This window comes from Polyodon spathula, chromosome 7, assembly GCF_017654505.1.
Source record: "Polyodon spathula isolate WHYD16114869_AA chromosome 7, ASM1765450v1, whole genome shotgun sequence".
Taxonomy (NCBI): Eukaryota; Metazoa; Chordata; class Actinopteri; order Acipenseriformes; family Polyodontidae; genus Polyodon; species Polyodon spathula.
In genome coordinates, this window is record NC_054540.1 from 52,536,448 (window position 1) to 52,555,465 (window position 19,018).

Genomic DNA, 19,018 nt, shown 5'->3' on the forward strand with positions numbered 1-19,018 from the left:
CTCCCCCCTTTTGTTATACTATACATTTACCAGGTAGCACACAGAGCTGGTAAAAGCAATGCAGACTTTAAATCTTCTTACACATGTAACATTGGACAATGTACCTTTAAATAACTAGCATTAAAAATATTGTTTGTATTTCACCACTGTTATACTATATAATCTGTGCATTCTAATATAAAAATTGAATTATTTACATATCACTGGCCATATTTGAACTTCCCTATAACAGCAAGCGGAACTAGGTATTTGTCAAAGAAACACGATGTGTTGCTCCATATATGGAAATTTCATAGATGTGCCTCCATATAAACAGATACAAACTCGTTTGATCTGAAATATGATCAGGGCTGTGCTAGCTCATCAGGTTTGATTATATGTAATAATATAATATTAAATAGGATTGACAGTTTCAGCTCTGTAATGTTCATCTCGGAAGAAAATACTTGTACACAATGTGAATATTTTTTGTTTATTTTCCGATGCGGTCTAACACATGAAATAAGGGCATTCTGTTAAATATTATGGTATGGAAATGATCTGTAAGGACTTAAAAGGTGAGTTCTCTTCCAGCCTGACTGGACATATTGAATCTAAAAACATTGGTCTTAGTAGCCTGCATGAATTTCCAGTTAGGAATACCCATACCCTCTAAGTTTGCGTGATGTGATTGTTTATCATCCCATGATATGTGTTCTTAATTATCGTGTATCCCTCTTTCCTTATTAAGGGACAATAGCACAGTTAGTAACCAGTAATTCCTTCCTTCTGGAAATGGAGTTAAAGAACTGCAATGGAAAAAATTAAAAAATTTATGAAAGATTTTGAGTGTTTAATAATGCAAAATATCCCATGGATTTGGGCATACTGAAAAAGCACAAACCATCTGCTTTTATTTAAAAAAAAACAAACCCTAAATTGCCAAATGGCTGCTTCTGTTAAAATGAATTTTCTAAGTTCCTGTTTCTGAGCGGGACAGTGCCTTAACGTTATGAGCAAGCACTTTAATTTGCAGAAGTCAAAGACACAGCCAGACCTATCTTACTCTTTGTTTTTGGGGTTGTGTAACTCCAGAAGACCAGAGCGACTGTCTTCTTTGCATTACGGCCGGTCTACAGAAACAAGAAACATTCATTTAAATTGACAGGTAATTGATTGATCCGAGCAGGATTTGGTGAGTACACATTGGCATCTTTATAAATCTATTATACAGGAGTTCCTAGTCTGACACTGGGAATCATACTATTCTATCAAGCCACTGACTTAAACATCATTCCTGTCAATAGCAGCTACGTGATCCTGTCATTGGAATGAGTTGCTAGAAATGATGCCAATGCAAATTGCCTGTCTACTTGCTGTATATGGCACCACACTATTGTTTTGCTACTAACTGTATTTGTAAGTATGAGGTTATTCTTGTTATGATGTTGATTTTCAAGCAGCATTGGGACTGTGCGAGGCAAATAGGTTTTTCATATTGAATGTCTTTTCCATATATAATACATATCATTTTTGAGTACATGGTCTAAATGTTGTAAAAATAAACAAGTAACAGAACACTATTTAAAACACGGCCTGTCGGTTATTCTAGCATTGAGCTCCTAAACACAGTTTTTGTTCGGTACTTCAGCCATGTCTTTAGCTATAGATATCACGGAAAAAGTAATTTTACTGTACATGTGTTTTTGGTACAGATGAACAGCATGTGTGAATGCACCAGGATTTTCAAAACCATCAGAGAGTTGGCCAGGCAAAATTGTTTGTTCTAGTAGTGTCACAAAGTCTTCATAAAATAAAACAATGATGCAAACTGGGAATAAACAACTCAGGGTGCTTGAAAAGCTGATAAACTTGAAAAATACCAGCGTTCAAAGTTTTTTTTTTTTTTATGCTTTCTAGAACAAAACATGCACCTTTTGTACTAGGGACTATGAATTTGTTCAAGTATGACATGCGTAATGTGTCCGATGAAGTCACTGGCACTTTTTTAAGTAGAGGAAGTAACACTGATGTACGTTGCTGATTTCCACAGCATGCTATTTATATATATATGTGTGTGTGGGTGGGTGAAATTCTGTATCATTGAGCCACAAAAGTCAATTTCCCTCCTCCTGTTTGCATAGCTGCTAGGAACTTTGAAGTGTATTCTGAAACAGGACACAGTGCTGGCATGATTAAGCTAACCCTTTCCCTCATTGACACAGCCATGCTAGCAGAGGGCTTCATCAGGGTGATTGGATACCAGGACAGCAGGTACACAACCACTCCCGTGAGCCTCCACTGTCAGGATGGAGGGAAGAACCAGCAGGATGCACTGATAAGAGACTTTGCATTGGCGGAGTTCCCAGAGTATACTGAAGCAACACAAGGTATGCACTTGAGGGCTTTCAGTATCAGGGTATAGTTAAGCTATAGGGTTAGAGTACTGTATCTTGTTGTAACTCTGTTTAATTATTCAAAGCAATTAGGAGGGAGTTGAACTTAAAATCAAAATATGTAAGCAATTAAGTAGAATACAGTAGACTATAATATGTTATGTGCCCCACAGGCACAAAAGAATGTTATCTACTATTTCACTAATAGATATTTTCCACTGCAGAGAGAACTTGGCCAGGGTAGTGGAATAAATCCAGTTGCTCTTCTTCAATAGCTGGACATCCACAAATAGCCATAAATACTGTTTTAGAAGTGAGCTAACGTTTTCTCTACTACTATTTAGCAGAGAAAAATACAGAGCTTTCTCCGGCACAGAAGTCCAGTGATTCTCTTAAGCAGCCCTCTCCACTAACTCGACGGCTGCAGTTTCCATCTTACAAACAGAAAGTGTCCTGCGCTCGTCCTATTCCTGCCAGTCCCCAAGACAGCTACAATGGACTAGAGCTTTACCGTTCCTGGTCTTGCACAAGTATCTGCAAGAACTATCCGGACCTCCAGATCCGAGGGGATCACGTTGGGAACGTCAGCTCTGTTGGTTCTGGATTAGCTGTAAAGGAATATGAGTATGAGACCTGTAATGGACCTCTTTTACAATCTGGAGACCTGGAAGATCTGGAGCTGGAACAGTCCACTCCAAATCACCAGGAGGATGAGCTGTACCGAGATGAACTATCGGATGAAGGCTACTTAGCTCAGGACCGCAGCATTACTTTGCAGCAGGAGCCCCTCTCCAACTCCATGCTCAACAGTTATCTGGAGAAGAAGGTGCTGGAGGTCTACAAGCAGTACCTGGAGGAGAGTTTGACCAAGTGTGCCTCCCCCAGTCACACGTTGGCCCCTAGCTTTGTCATGCAGAACGTCAACCAGATCAGCATGCTGATCTCTCAGGAGAAGAAGATGGAAACCTCCAAGGTTCGGAGCATGGTCCTTAACTACCTGTTCAGCGCCATCAGCGGGAACAGCTCTGAGTTCAGCACGCCCAATCTGCACTTCTCAAACCTGGAGCAGAAGAGATATCCAGAGCCCTCCAAGAAAAAGACCACGATTAGCCATCAAGCCTTGTAGAAACTGAAATTAACAGTACTTCTCACACATTACAGAAGTGGCTCTAAATCCCACCACTTTAGAACAATTTGAAAAATACCAGTGCATTACCAAATAGAAACAGTAACAGACAAATTCAGAGAAAACAGTATTAGCATAAATGGCAACTCAGTGAATTTAGAACAAATATTGCACAGCGGTCCCGACATGCAACATGACGTTAGACCCAACGATAAGTGACCAGTGTGAATTGATTGGCACGGGAACATTGGCATGCCAAAAAATATAAAAATGTTAACACTGCTTTCCAGTGTACATAACAAAATGTAACAACATTTCAACAAACAAGCGTATCTATTTCAAAGATTCTGAAATATTTCTCATGCTACAATTACTCAGTAACGTTCTAAAAAAAAGAGACACATGCTACGAGTTTGTTCTTAAGAGTTAGATTGTACTTTTATCAGCACAACAAGTCTAAGAACAAAATACAACGAACACATACAGCATAGAGGAGCAATAAAGTTTGTAGCACATTCTTTTTAAACCTGTGTTGGTAGTGGGAATGGGAAAATCGCTGAACACCAAGATGTTTGTGAAAGTTTTTAACCAGTGCTCAATGCGATCAGAGAGAATATGATTTATAAAATGAAAAAGGAATGACAAAATTGACTGTAGGGGGCAAAATAAGGACTAGGGTTGAGAAACACTGCTGCACCTATTTAAGCAAATTAGCACAATTACTATAATTATTTTAAACCCTATGTGTGAAATGTAGAGAATCCCATTATATTTATTCCAGAATTCAGTTATTATCAGAAAATTCAGTTGCAGGTATTTTTGAGTAAAATTGTTTATTGTGGTACAGTGTTACAAAAAACAGCTCACTTCTATATACTCCTGTGAAGCAAGCATTTAGTACTGTATTTGTAAAAGTCATTATAAAGTTAATTGCTTTAAAATTCTACAGGTGAAGCACATCCGTATGTTTGTTTTATCTGCAGACTGTATTTCAAAATTGTCTATTTCTATTTTGTTTTTAGTGACTACATTTCCAGTGCTTGCTTCTATGATCTTACTGAAATTTAAATAAAATATCAATAGGTGAACAAATGCTGTGTTTCTGTTTAAGAAATAGATTAAAAATGGAAAATACAGGTACAAAAGAATTATCCTAAGTGTCTGTCTTGTGTAATAGGTTAAATTATTAGGGTAGATTTGATGTTCAAAAAAGCATAGCAAAGTAATATTTTAAAGGTGCCCCATACATTTGAAAAGGCGTCACCTTTCATGTTCTCAGTGGTCTCAAGTCTTGCAAGTGTGGTTTAACCTATCAGAGGTTCAGAAATATGATTTTTAAAAAAAAATGCAATATTTCAGCTGCAATGCAGAAGTGGGCGGTTTCAACTCGACCGTGCTGGTATATTAATATTCACGGGATTAAGAGTGACAGTTCCGCACGTGTAGTATATCTCACAACAGCTTTCAAAAGCATTCCTTTTGTAAGAGCATTATTTGGGAATACAATAAATTCTGTGGTACACTGTGGTAAGAGCATAGTGAAGAGTATTAAACAGAGGGGCACTGGCAGAAGGGTGTGACCATAGCAAAACACAGATAGGTAGGGGAAATCACACATACACAGTAAATCCACAATGTAAGCAATGGAAAATCATTATAAAGTGTATAATGACCATGCACATGCACTATGTTAAAAAAAGAACTTTAGGAAAGGCATTAAAATACCTAATACATTTCTTACAAATGGTTTTTTACTGAACTAAAATCTAACACAGGGCTTAAATTTCAGTTTTTTTTTTTTTTGTATTGCACTAGTGCCAGTTAATTCCTCCTATTTATTTCTTTAACAGAGAAATTATTATCAAAGTGCTGTATTATATGCATGTACCTTGACAAAGGCAAATGCATTGTTTTTAACTAGATCCCCCCCATCCCCCTCCAGCAAAATGAAACTGAGAAGCTGACACACTCTAGAACAACAATTCGAAAGCTACACAAACAGAAATATTTGTAAGGGTTCCTTTAGGATAACAAGGTACAGTATTAATTGCTAGAGAACCTCTCCGAATGACTGTGATAATCAGACAAAGGGGACAGTACAAAAACTAAGCAAATCATATCTAAATTAAAGCTACTTACAGTTTAACTCATGTATTAGGTTCCAGACAATTCATCTTTTTGGCTGCCTGCTGTTTGGGTGTGGAAACCACAGATTCGCCGGAAACAAGGTTTGGTCAAAGCTAGTGCATGGGAATCAGGGATGTAGTGCCCTTGAGGCAGGGAGGGTTGTGTTATTAGAGATGCTGGAAGAGAGTGGAAGGCCTTCTCCCAGTTAATATGAAACGGAACGCAGTGAACACCTAGTTCCAGAGGACCTTGCATTCAAAGGGTCTTGGAAACTAATGAAAAGGATAATTACTTGACAGCAACAAAAAGGAATCTGCTTCCCATGTAACAGTAAGCAAGGACGAACGGTTCTTAATGGTGCTCATCAAGCCAAACAGACACCAACAACAAAGACAGCAGCTGACATGTCTATTAGTGTTCTGATCCCACAGTTTCTTTCTTTCTTTTTACTGTTGTTATCACATGTGTTGAGCGTTTCTACAGAAAGGACAGGCTTGTGCTGACAAGGTTACTAAGGTTACTAACAAAATTAAAGCCTCTACAGATTTAACTGTTCTGAAGGATCACAAGGATATGGACAGCAGCAAGGTCAATACTGACAAAGTTAATAAAAATGCTAGGTTAGTTTAAATGAGGGGGGGCAGGGTTATGAGTGCTAGTGGAGAGCTGTTGAGAAACCCTGGATGCAGTGGGTGTCTTAGTCATAGGAAAGTTTTCTTCAGTGTTATTTGGTCAAAATGTTTACCTGAAATAATAATGATAATGATAATAATAATAGTTATTTATTATTATTATTATTATTATTATTATTATTATTATTATTATTATTATTATTATTATTATTATTATTATTATGTTAAAACATTTTTATATTATACATTCAATAGACTATACTCCTGTTATTTTAATCTTGTAACTTGTACACAGTTGGTTTTTAATCTTTAATCCACGGGGAGTGTCCGATAAATAAAAAAGACTGTCAATAAAGCCAATTAACTGTGGTCATATCCAAGTAAATCATTGTAGGATAAATTGGGGCACTGAAGTAAATAATTTCACATTCAATACACAACAACATGAGCATATCACAATTGTTTGCAAGTTAGCCTGATGAGAAAGAATCACTAAAAACTCATGTTCATGTTTGGCACCGGCATCAAACTCAACATGAAATTAAAGGTCAGAGAAGAGTGTTGACAAGCCAGCTTAAAGAGTAACTCCCTGCACCACCAAGGGAATCAGCCTGGAGCTGAACAGGAATTGAGGGGCATCGTATTCTGTATTGATCACTGGGACAATAAATACATGTTCCCACTAGGGAGGCTGCACTGCAAGCACACTGTCAAGGACTATCGATTCTACCTGGCGTAAGCCTTGGGCTGTTAGATTTGCTACTGTCAGGCTGCAGCTTAGCTTCCAGCACTGCATGGAAGAGTGGCATGTCTGGAGAGTTACACTGCAGTAATTAAAGAGCACTGCCGCGGGGCCTTCCTGTAACAGAAGCAGGCTTTATGGAAACACCAAGGCCAGTCCTGTCACAATAATCAACTACTTAAGTCTGCAGAAGCTCCAGCTTCAGTCAACCTGGGAAACTTAGAGTTCCTCTTAAGGAGGGTGAAGCGCTGTAGCATACAAGGGCACTGTATCGACAGCGGCTGGGTGCTCAGACACACCTACTGGTCTCCTTATATAAGTATACTAGTCATGGTAAAAGCACAGCAAAGTTTTGGAAAGCACTGTAAAAGCTAAGTAAACCATACACAAAGCTATATATATATTATATATATATTATATATATATAGATATATAATATATATACGATATATATATATATATATATATATATATATATATATATATGGAAACTCTGTGGTTACCCTTAAATGCAAAATATAAGCATGGGAAAAGTCTGGTAATCTGTGAAAATGACAGTGTACATTTACCATGGAAACTTTTACAAGGGCTATGCAGCAGTGGCAAAGCAATACATTTGAACAGATGACAGGAGGTAAGGTATATTTAAGTGTTATTCATTTTTTGCTTAAGTTTAGTGAATATATACTGTAGTTACTTATTTATGAACTAAAAAAAAAATTCAATAAAGATCTGATACATAATTAATATTATTGACATTTTTGATAAAGGCAAATATGTAGTTTATAGGTATCATATATTATTAACTACCTGTTAACACAAAAGAAACAACATTTGCTAATATGTCAGTAAAGTAGTTGTAAACAATAAACTAAAACAGTGTCCCTTTAAATAACAAAACTTGGAACAGCTTAAATTCAAGTAACAACAGCAATACAGATTTGATTTGGGTAACTTGTGAGAATTGCTTGAAAATGTTTAAGATTTTTGCTTCAACATTTGCCAGAACACAATGCCAGAAGTTGCCCTGTGATTTGCTTATTTCTTGTCCACTTGTAGTTCTGAGAGTCAGATTGCACTGAGAACTCAGAGAACTACAACTCCCACACTGCCTTGAGTCTACAAAACAGGGGGAAGTGAAGTTGATGCTCCAGAACCTCCCTTCCCATTATTCTTCATTCATTTTTCAAAGCAATATTTCCTAATCATTTCTTGGAACACAATATGTCATTTCCCTCTGTTGTCTTAACAAATATTATGTTTCCTTTCCTTTATGTTAGATTTGCAGAAAAAAAGCAACACTCCCTTATCTTGCAATATATTGTGTTATATTATTTTAAAAACTTAAAGGGGTGTTTACACACAGAACTTTCACTTCCCATATTAAAGTTTGCCCTGGCAAATTTCCATTGCAGTATATTATGCTTTGCACATGCTTATTTGCAATTTCCCAGTGGTTTAACATAAGTCTTCTTGTCTGTGGTTTCCATTGCTTGGTTGCGCTTTGAATTACATCCACTATGATCTATGTTATCACCACATTACTGTAATACAGTTATAAGGGTAGGGGCAAGGCTCATACTATATGTATGTTGCTCTTGTTAGGGTAATTAAGTGCTAATTACATTTTGATTTGTGCATTGGGGAACAGAACAAGAAAAAAAAAACATTTCTATCACTGGCTTGTTGTTTAGATCTGTGATACGCTGGCTGCTGCTCATCACTGGTTAACAAAACTGAAGTCAAGTTTACAGATCAAGCTAGAAAACTTGATTATGTAAGAAAAATAAAAAACCTGAGCTTACTGTTTTCTGTCAACCAGCGACAGCACCTAAGTGATGGCAATCAATACGCATGTCAGTCACTGCATGGTGTCATTGAGAGTGGGAATGATCATTGCCTGCTGCATTCTGGTATATTAATAAGGAAGAGAAAAAGAAGGAAATCTCTAAAACATCTCTTAAGCCCATTAAGTGTCATTGTCCTCAGGCTCTTTGTAAATTTTTTGGAGCATTTTTAACTGGCACCTACCTGTTATTTAAATATTCTCTTTAACTATATTGTTATCATAATTTATTCTAACGTTGTTAACTGGAAACATTTAGTCAAAATGTAGTGTATCCAATTACATAAATACAGCTTGTGTTCTGCTTTTTTTTAAACAAAAATTAATTTGATATTTAATGGGTTAAATCCTGCACAAAGTTATCCCACCTACACTATTGGATCGAAGTAGGGTCCAGGTGGAAATAAGACACACAGCTGTAGTTAGGTTGCATTGTAGAATGTCTTCTTTCTACACATTCAGAAAGTTTTTTTTTAACGAGTCTGCCTTATCTTAGCACTTAAAAGTTGGAAGATAATTTGACCTGATTAGCTAGCGTTAATCCCTGTTTTTTTTTTTGTTGTTTTTTGTTTTTTTTTTACAATTGCAATTCTGACCTTGGAAGTTGCAAACAGTGCTGTTCAAGGCTAACAGGCAGCCAAGAATATAAAAGGATCTATCAGCGCTCTTCTCTCTCTCTCTCTCTCTCTCTCTCTCTCTCTCTCTCTCTCTCTCTCTCTCTCTCTCTCTCTCTCTCTCTCTCTCGTAACATCATAACAGTTCAGCGTGAGCAAGAGGACGTAGTGCTGATGGCTTCCAGCTCAAACCCCAGTCTGCTGCTGATGGGCAGGTGCAGCTGTCAGGGGCAGGAAAAGTGTAGCACCAGCATTCTCTACCAGCTCCTGAACCAGGGCTGCCAGTGTGGGGCTGCCCAAGAGAGGGCGAAATTATCCCTGCGGGTCACTAGCCAGGCAGCCTCTGAGGTACTGCTGAAAACGATGGAGTTTGTAAAGAAGCTGCCCTCCTTCCTGGCACTGGTCCTCCAGGACCAAGCCAAGCTTCTCCAGGCAGGCTGGGCGCCACTCTTTTTGCTGGGTTTAGCTCAGGAGAAGGTGGACTTCCACTTGGCATCACCCAAGAAGAGCATCCTGCTGGGGATCCTGACAGAAAAGCAGCAGCAGCAGGGAGACTCTGGAGGACAATACAGGGAGAAGCTGGGGAAAGCCAAAGAGTTCTTGAAAGGGTGCTGGAGTCTGGATATAAGCACCAATGAATATGTCTATCTCAAAGGGATTGTCCTCTTCAGTCCTGGTGAGCCACCAGACAGACAGGCAACCTTTTTTTAAATATTTGTTAGTTTTTGTTTTTTTTGTTGTTTTTTTTGTATGAATATCATTGGTCACATTTTAAAGCTATGCTGCATTGAGTGCATTGTTTTGTTTCTTAGTGGAGAAAACTTGAGTTAAATTTACAACACAAGTATTTAATTCTGACATTTCACCCTGAAAGTGGCTTTTGAGTATTTCTTTTCTTATCATTTTGTGTTTTCTTCTTTTAGAGACACTGGTGAATCTACATTTTATGCTGCCAAAAACGTTTTGTAGTATTGCCAGATTGCATTGCCGGTGAGGCCTCTGTTCTAGCTCCAATGCCCCAGTAGGGTGCTATGGGACGATATGCTCATTGTGGTGCTATATTTCAGTTGAATTGTCATGGCAAGTATTCTGGTTAAACGATCCGTTCAAAATGCCTTCCAACCTTGGATAATTTAATTAAAAAAGTATTTCCAATTCCTCATAAATGGGACAGGACACCCCTGGGATTTGGTTAGAATATCCTATGCTTCAGCAGACATGTACCATTGAAATTCTGCAATAATTGTAGTAATTAATATTTAATAATATTCAGTCGGCTTTAAAGGTAGCTTGCATTTGTTGTTAATTAGAGATTTTTTTTGGAAGATTGCGTAACAAACACTCACAAAAAACATCTTATGGTTTTGTACCAAGCGGAACTGTAATAAACAATGGGATTTCTAATGGGTATGACGTGGAGATGGTTGTTTCTAAGTGTTGCAATGCACTGCTGTACATTTTCCACTGCTCTGACCACAAAGAATTATTTGTATTTGTTTATTTTACTGGGGAAAAAAACCCTTTACTGACATTTGCTGCATCACGGTCATCTACGCTAGGGAAGAGGGAGACAGAACCACACGTGGAATTAATGGGACACTGGAGATTAGTTGTTATTTGTTCCACCTGTAACTTTTCCAGGACCCCACTGAAAATTAAACCTTGGTCTCAGCTCTATTAGCCATGCTCAAGAGAGCAGAAGTTGGGAGACCATCTATCTGTAATTTACAATAAATAATATGTAGCTTCAAATGTTATTTTTTCTTGTTAATTTTAATTATTTGAGTGTTACTATTATGAGATACTAGTGCTCCATTTGAGTTCTTATATATATTTTCTCTACACCTGGCTTTATTTGTCTCTTACTGTAGCTTGCCTGAATAATCCTAAATGTACCGAGCAGAATTCAGTGACAAAGTGAACATGATATCAGCTAAATAACAGAGCAATACTGGAGCAAGAGAACCAAATCCCTTGAGCATAGAGCTGGTTTTCAATAAGAGCTAGTTAGTCAACAATCAATTGACTGGTTGATGTATTATATTATGTTCTTTGGCTATGACTCTCAAATGTTTGCTGTATTGTGTTGAACTGTAACCTTTAATATTAACTGAACTCCTGGCCTTGTGTCTGATCCTCCCCAGCTGTCCCAGGCTTGCTGTGTCCCCATCACATCCACTACCTTCAGCAGGAAGCCAAGATGACCTTACAGGAGCACCTCAGCTCCCTGCACCCTGACGCCCCCTCTCGACTCGCCCAGCTTCTCCTGACCCTCGACTCCCTACAGGCCATCAGTGCCAGAGGCATCACGGAGCTCTTCTTCTAGCCAATCACAGGAAACACAGCCACGGAGGCGCTGTTGTAGGAGATGCTTTAGCCCAGCTAATGCTGGCCTTTCATCTGCTCTCAACTGCTTTGAGGGATGAAGCTGCAATACACAAAAACTGCTTTTACAACATTTCCATCCTCTCATCCATACAGGTCCACTGCTATTAATAAAACTCCACATTGCTCATATATAAAAAAGATTGTATTTCATATTTCGTGGTTTTCATGAATTGTTTTGGTCCTGCTAAATGTATAAGCTGCTTCTATCATACATTTATGACGTATGTTCATGTTTACAATATTTTTTAAATATAATAAATTCACAAATGTATATATATTTGTATAAAATTGGCATATGGGTTTAATTTCAGTTTTAAATATTTTGTCTGGATGTATTTCACATGGTGTGCTTTTTACATGTGCATGCTTAGTTGCATCTATATGAATTTCATCATACCATATCAACAAGAAAGACAACTGTTCCAGAATTCCTTCTGCATTTACACACTGTTGTGACCTTTCCGGTCACCATCAGTATTTGTATTATTAAATGGGATGTTGATGGAATGTGCACTTTGAGGTGGAAATTATTAACACTGGAGTCTATTGGAATCCAGTCCTGCCATTAATTTAAAACAATATTGGGGATTCCGGAGGTAGCATTGCATTGGCTCTGGCGCTCCTGCGGGTTAAGGAGGACTGTGTCTCTTCATCTGCATCCGCTCTCGAGTTCCTGGGTGTAAAAGAGGAGTCTGGGAATCGGAGAAGGCCCACTGAAACAGCTGAGCACTCTAAATATAAATAAAGAAAGAATAACCCAATTTCCCCAACACTCACTTATTAACAGTACTGCAATTACAAATGTTTGTTTACCTTTAATTAGAGGTAAGTTGTTTTGCACTGTATTGCCAATTTATGATCAATTACAAATGTATTAGTTATCCTTATTGCATTTGATTAAACAGCAAAACACCCTGATGGGCTAAAATGTGAACTAATAAATATATATATATAGAGAGAGAAACAATCAATGACAATATTATAATATTATAAAAATGGAAAACAATCGATTTGGATTATGGCATATTGTAACTATTCATATCCTTGTTGGATATCATTAACATATTATTATCTGACTTCTAAAAGCATCAACATGTTTGTTGAAGGGTTAAATCTAAACTTCTGCTAAGAAGTATTCATTCAAAGGCTGCCATCTTTTGCTAAAGTGAAGTACTGCAAGTCAATATAATTGTTTTTGCATTTAAATTAAGACAGATTGATTGTGCAAGAGAGATAACAGGAGTGTGTTACAATAAAGTGTTTTTGGTCAAAAATGAAACAGCAATCCATAATTATACAAAACACAATTATCCAGGGCTGGAAGGAATTGTGCCCAGACCAGCATTTTGAACCAGTAGTTTAACCAGAATAACCTGGGGCAGCATGCCTGCTCTACTCTGCAATAATGCCATGGCTTCTTTATTTTCAGGTAATCAAATTAACAAGGTAATCAATTAAATACAAAAAAATACAATCTTTTTAGAATGTTTCAGACAGAAATAGAATGTTTTGTGGACAATGCCTACTTGAAATAATTCCATTATAATATTGGCGTGTCAGTAGTTTGGTTTGGAAAATTATGATTTAGTTCTGTCTTAACAGCAGATCACTTCATAGTCACAACTCTTTTCTAAGGCTAAATAACTCAGCAGGACTATGGTAACTGGGTTATAGCAATGCCCACCAAACCAGGATTTAATGGGGGTGATCATCAAGATTAAAATCAATGTTCTTACTATTTCTCATTAGCGATTGCCGTTGATCATTCTTAACTGAATAATAAAGTGACTATTGCTTACTATTATTCACTCACATTGTGTGCTGTATGTCAAGTTCATTTCAGTGGCCTTATTACAACTAGTCCTGCAGTCTACCAGGCAGCAACAGTATATACATGTATCTACTGCACTACTGTATCTGCTGTCAGAATCTCCTGAAAATAACCAAGTACCAATTACAGTAAAAAGGGGCCAGTGGAGTGCATTTGTCAAACTAGAACAACAACATTATTATGATCCCTTCCAGTCTCTAACCATTGCAAACTAATGGATTCCAGAGCACATTAAAGTACATCAATCTCCCGGATAAACCTCTGTGCAGCTGAGCACAGTCCCAGCTGGGTGTGGTGTAGAGGCACAGGAAGCGCATTAACCCGGGCCAGTGCATTAGGCAGGTGGTCTTGCTTCTCCCGACACTGCCATGGTCAGGTTCCTGGTTCTCGCTCTACTTGGGTTCCTATTGAGCAGGGAAATGGCCGTTTCTTTTGCAGATGACGCTAGCTTCAAGGCTTCAGAAGCCCACAGCAATGCCCTGGATCCCAGGCTCCACAATGGGTCAGACCATCCCACCCAGAAGAGGCTGAAGGTATTCACTTTTGATTACACTACGCTGTGCTGGGAACGTTCTGGAATGTCTTCGGGATCGGCCTGTCTCTGTACGCAATCTGTCAGGTGGGGCCCTTTGGGCTGGACGACGTGTCCCTCGTCCAGACCCTGCTCTTCGGGAGCCTGATCGCTGCGGTGGATCCTGTGGCTCTCCTTTCAGTCTTTGAGGAGATTCAAGTCAACGAGCAGCTCCACATCCTGGTCTTTGGGGAGTCGCTGCTCAGTGATGCCATCACTGTGGTATGCACTGGTTATTACATGCATTGGTTACTTATTATTACACTTTGTTTAAATAGAGCAAGACACTGATATTATTATATTCTACTAGGTCATATTTGAATTATCTTCAGTGAGGTTAATAACAAGGTCACAATGATTGCAGTATTTTAATTGGCTGTTGTGATATTAAAATTATGCTGATCAGAATCACAAATGGGTGATGTTGAACAGAAGATAAACAGTGTACTGACAGCAGGAAGGATTCCTGTTAGATATTACCTTGACCTGCTCCATTTACAGTACTAAAACTGCATGAATAAATGAGGACCCTCCCGCTCTCTGCAGGTCCTCCACAAGCTGTTTGAAGCATTCTGTCAGATGCCAAAGATCTCTGCAGTGGATGTGGTGGCTGGGATCGGACAGTTCTTCATAGTGGGGGCGGGGGGTGTTGCGGTGGGCATAGTCTACGGGTTCATTGCGGCTCTGACAACGCGCTTCCTGGAGAAGATCCAGGTGATCGAGCCGCTCTCTGTCTTCCTGTACAGCTACCTGTCTTACCTGAAATCTGAAATGTTTCACTTCTCTGGCATCATGGCGTAAGTAGTGTGTTTTCAGTGTATAGTGTATTAGCATCACATCAAACTGTTCAGAAGTAAAAAGGTGCTTGAAGAAAACAAACTGCACACTGCATTCTGTAACTCAGGTAATTTGGTACTGTAGTTGGTCATTGTGTAAATCATACCTCGGTATAATAAAATGTAATGTAATACTTTTTAAAAAATGTACTTTTACATTTTAATGTAGGCAGAGTGTTTTAAGTTATGGATATACTAAAATACAACTTAACAACCCAAAACTTGCAGAATATTTATTGCATATCTTGTGGTACTTTATGTACATTTGTGTTTTCCTGTATTAGGAAACAGACATTTTTTCTATGCAGGATCATATGAATATTCTGGTACAGTACGTTTTATCCTGATGAGTTATTGCCAAGCTTTTAGGATTGTTCACTTCTCAGAAACTGCATTCCAAAACCTCATACAATGACACCCAGACAATACGCCCCAGACAACAGCATCCACTGATGAAAACCACGTTCAACTGTGTCTGACCTTGTTTCTCTCAACATTATAGCCTGTGCAGTGACTATGAAGCAGTACGTCCAAAGTTTTCCATAAGTCTCGCACCACTATCAAGTACTTTATGAAGATGTGGAGCAGCGTCAGTGTGACCCTCATCTTTATCTTCCTGGGAGTCTCCACGGTCAGAGACAGACAGGAGTGGAGCTGGCCTTACATCTCCTTCACACTTTTCTTCTTTCTGCTCTGGAGAGCTCTGGGCAATTAGGGGGAAATATGTGAAGCTTAACCATATACAAGCCCTTATAGATATGAACTGCCATATTCCAGGGTGAACCCATAGCAAAGTAAACTTACAGCATAATCATTTGAAAAGCCAGTGGAAATGTTGGAATTGCTACACTTCATAATGTTAACTGATATCACCAGCTGTGTTTTTTGTTTGTTTGTTTTTTTTTTAAATTAGTGGTCGCCAATTATTTAGATTTTTTTCTTCCCAATTTAGTAATGTCCAATTATTTTAGGCTCAGCCCACCGCTAACACCCCTGCGCTGGGCGAGGACGAACAGACGCTGTCTTCTGAAGCGTGTGCCGTCAGTCGACCACTTCTTTACACACTGCAGACTCACCATGCAGCCACTCACACCTAGAGCGTCGGAGGACAACGCAGCCCTGGGCAGCTTACAGGCAAGCTCGCAGGCGCAGGTTTCTGGTGCACAGTGAGCTGAGGACACCCTGGCCGACCTAACCCTCTCTCCCCCAGCGTGGCACTTGGCGAATACAGCACTGCCCCCTGGGAGCTCCCATCCTCGGTTGGCAAAGGAATAGCCTGGACTCGAACTGGCGACGTCCAGACTATCGGGCGTATCCTAAACTCCACGCGGAGCGCCTTTACTGGATGCACCACTCGGGAGCCTCCACGAGCTGTGTTTTTGAGGGGGTATGTTGGGTATCAGTGTGGCAAGAGATTATTGGGTACTTATTTTCCAGCTAAAGAAGACAAATTAGTACTGTATAGGGATCAGTGCTAGCAGCATGCTCATATTAAAATATTTTGCAGTGGAGGCCAGGGGTGCATCGAGATGGAAACAAAGTATCTTAATGTACATCTTCCATTTTTAGGAGTTATTTTTCTGACCTCCATTGTGAACAAGTTCCGTATGACTACCATCACCTTTAAAGACCGGTTCATCATTGCCTACGGTAGCCTCAGAGGGGCAATCTCCTTTTCGCTGGTCTTCCTACTTGACGACTTCCCCAGGAAGAAGCTCTTCATTACTGCCACAATAGTGGTCATCCTCTTTACTGTCTTTGTGCAGGTACATTACAACCCCTCACAAGATATTACCCCATACTGTTTAAATGCCATCATGTAACATAGTTAAAGAAATATCAGAACATGCTTAGTACAGTATATGTCACTACAACCAAACTATGTTGAATGAAGTATTTTATCTGCAAGACCATGTTTGTTTTTTTGTATGCCCAGTATACCCTATATCAATAATATGCCATTTTGAAAGTGCAAAAACAAATGGCTGCTTTTACACTCCAAATAGGGATCACTGAATAAGCTCACTTCATTAGGATTAACAGGACCACACCAGATCAGTTAGTTTTAAAGGGAAGCATAGAATTGCAGGCTCACTGTGTCATTCTGTTGCAGGGAATGACAATCAAACCACTTCTTCCAGTGCTACTCTTACTTTAATAAAGCTACCTGCGTTGCCTCTAGTTTCTGGACCACATATTGGCTGGAGTTGAAGACATCAGTGGGCACTGGGGCCAGCATTACTGGAAGGACAAGTGAGTCTATTATCAGTGAATCGGAACTCTTCAACAGCATAGATAAGCTGTAACACACAAGGAGGAATGTGATTATCATGTATGTATGTGGATTTTAAAACTTTTTTTTGTAGATTTCAATACTTCAACAAGAAGTATTTGAAGACGTTTTTAATCCGAGGGGACAAACAGCCAAAGTCCAGCATCGTCCTCCTTTACCAGAAGCTGCAGAAAAAACATGCTGTTGAGTTTGCAGAGTCTGAAGAGTTGATCTGCCCACCTCATCCGTCGTGGGTAGAAAATTGCCTTCACAAATATCACTTATCACTTTCACAGACTGCTTTTAGGCTCCATCAGTTTATCACTACTGGCTGGTTTCCTTTTAGCTGATATTGCTTCAAGGCAGTTTTACAGGATGCTGGTGCATTAGGGACTATTAGGAAATAAAATATAAGCATAATTGAACTGTGTGGCATGGTATTTGATCGACTGTGCGGTATTGAAGGCCAAGAGCTGCTGTATAATGGAAAGAAGTAAAGATTTATCAGTGTTTGAAAGGGGTATGCAGCTGTTGCATTTGCATCTCAGAATAAAGGCGTGCCACAAAACTTTATGGAATGGGAAATTACATTTTGTTCCATGACAGATGAAAGACAATGGCTGCAGAGTATTGTGACATCTGAGAGATGTCAATCAATGTACACAGTGACTAAACGTTGCATGCGCTGTGCAGTGATCTGAAGGTTGGTCCACTTAAGGAACTTCCTAACAAAGTGCCCACAGCCTGAGTTTAGATCTGTACCTAAAAATGTGTTGGAATTGTGCTCTCTTGTTCCTGCTGTAGAGGAGACTGCCAAAAACCAGCGGTCAGAATATCACCTCTTCTGCCTGGGGAGCTTGACAGCATCAGGAACATCCTGACTAGGAACCTGATCCACATCCTGAAATAATTGAACTGGGAGACTGGGCAGAGAGCGGTACAAAACCTTAACTACTGTTGTGTGTGGTAGGGTTACTTTATAATTTGTAATAATGTATCACTTATTTCCTGTTGAGACGCCATGTTACAACAGACACACCCCGCAGCGGGGTGGGAATGCAGAGGAGATAAAAAAAGATTCTGCACAGGAGAAGCCAGAGTCTGGGGGGGAACTTTACCAGAAAACAGGTGCCTGTCTTTGCTTCAGCTAAAAACTGTAGACTTACCAATAAGTTAGACAAGTACTTTCATTTAGCGCCCAGACATTTAAAGACAAAAATCCTAACACTTTTTACGTTTTCAACATCTATTCAATTACGTAGATGTGTAGTTCCTTTAAGTTAAATTTTTTTTTTTTACTCTGGATGGTGGGTTTTCTGAGTAGTACCGAACAATCCCAGTATTTTATTATTTAACTGTTTAGAAAAAGGTTTTAATAAATTGCACCCAAACTTACACCACAAATACCTGTGCCATTCATTTATAATTCAATTCAGATTTGATGTCAAGGTGCTATAAACCTCCTTGTTTTTGTTTTAAACACCAGTGAAGCTCACTGGTAGACACAACTGCAGAACCACAGTGGTTTATCCTGGACAGCAATGATTTCTGTTAAAGCTCTCTTTGGTTCCTTTAACTTTAAAGGGTAGTGCCAGTGAGTCGGACAAAGAGCTAAGCAAAGAGAAACAATTAACAAGCTCTTATACTGGTAAGCTAAA

General features: G+C 39.0%; 2 protein-coding genes and 1 pseudogene across 6 annotated transcripts; all 3 read left to right on the top strand.

Annotated features, from left to right (window-relative positions):
• The first annotated feature begins 966 nt into the window (after positions 1-966).
• On the top strand, positions 967-5,453 carry LOC121318772 (TLR adapter interacting with SLC15A4 on the lysosome-like). 5 transcript variants are annotated; one of them, XM_041255809.1, is made up of 3 exons: positions 971-1,174; positions 1,287-2,369; positions 2,720-5,453. In XM_041255809.1, exons 2-3 carry the CDS (start codon positions 2,171-2,173, stop codon positions 3,499-3,501), a joined length of 981 nt encoding a protein of 326 aa, XP_041111743.1. In that variant the 5' UTR covers positions 971-1,174; positions 1,287-2,170; the 3' UTR covers positions 3,502-5,453. The 5 variants fall into 5 exon arrangements, with proteins under 5 accessions (XP_041111745.1, XP_041111743.1, XP_041111744.1 ...); XM_041255810.1 differs by having other exon boundaries at positions 1,290-2,369; XM_041255812.1 differs by having other exon boundaries at positions 972-1,174; positions 2,205-2,369.
• A 4,107-nt stretch (positions 5,454-9,560) lies between these two features.
• LOC121318773 (nuclear receptor subfamily 0 group B member 2-like) lies at positions 9,561-12,070 on the top strand. Its single transcript, XM_041255814.1, has 2 exons — positions 9,561-10,138; positions 11,607-12,070. The coding sequence occupies exons 1-2, from the start codon at positions 9,637-9,639 to the stop codon at positions 11,786-11,788; spliced, it is 684 nt and encodes a 227-aa protein (XP_041111748.1). The 5' UTR covers positions 9,561-9,636; the 3' UTR covers positions 11,789-12,070.
• A 2,158-nt stretch (positions 12,071-14,228) lies between these two features.
• Positions 14,229-18,270, top strand: LOC121317871 (annotated as a pseudogene).
• The last annotated feature ends 748 nt before the right edge of the window (positions 18,271-19,018 follow it).

Bases quoted from the DNA above. Each gene is read 5' to 3' on its own strand.
- LOC121318772 (XM_041255809.1), top strand. From the start codon at position 2,171: ATGATTAAGCTAACCCTTTCCCTCATTGACACAGCCATGCTAGCAGAG. The intron at 2,370-2,719 runs GTATGCACTTGA...ACTACTATTTAG, and splicing joins GTATACTGAAGCAACACAAG to CAGAGAAAAATACAGAGCTT.
- LOC121318773 (XM_041255814.1), top strand. From the start codon at position 9,637: ATGGCTTCCAGCTCAAACCCCAGTCTGCTGCTGATGGGCAGGTGCAGC. The intron at 10,139-11,606 runs GTGAGCCACCAG...GATCCTCCCCAG, and splicing joins GATTGTCCTCTTCAGTCCTG to CTGTCCCAGGCTTGCTGTGT.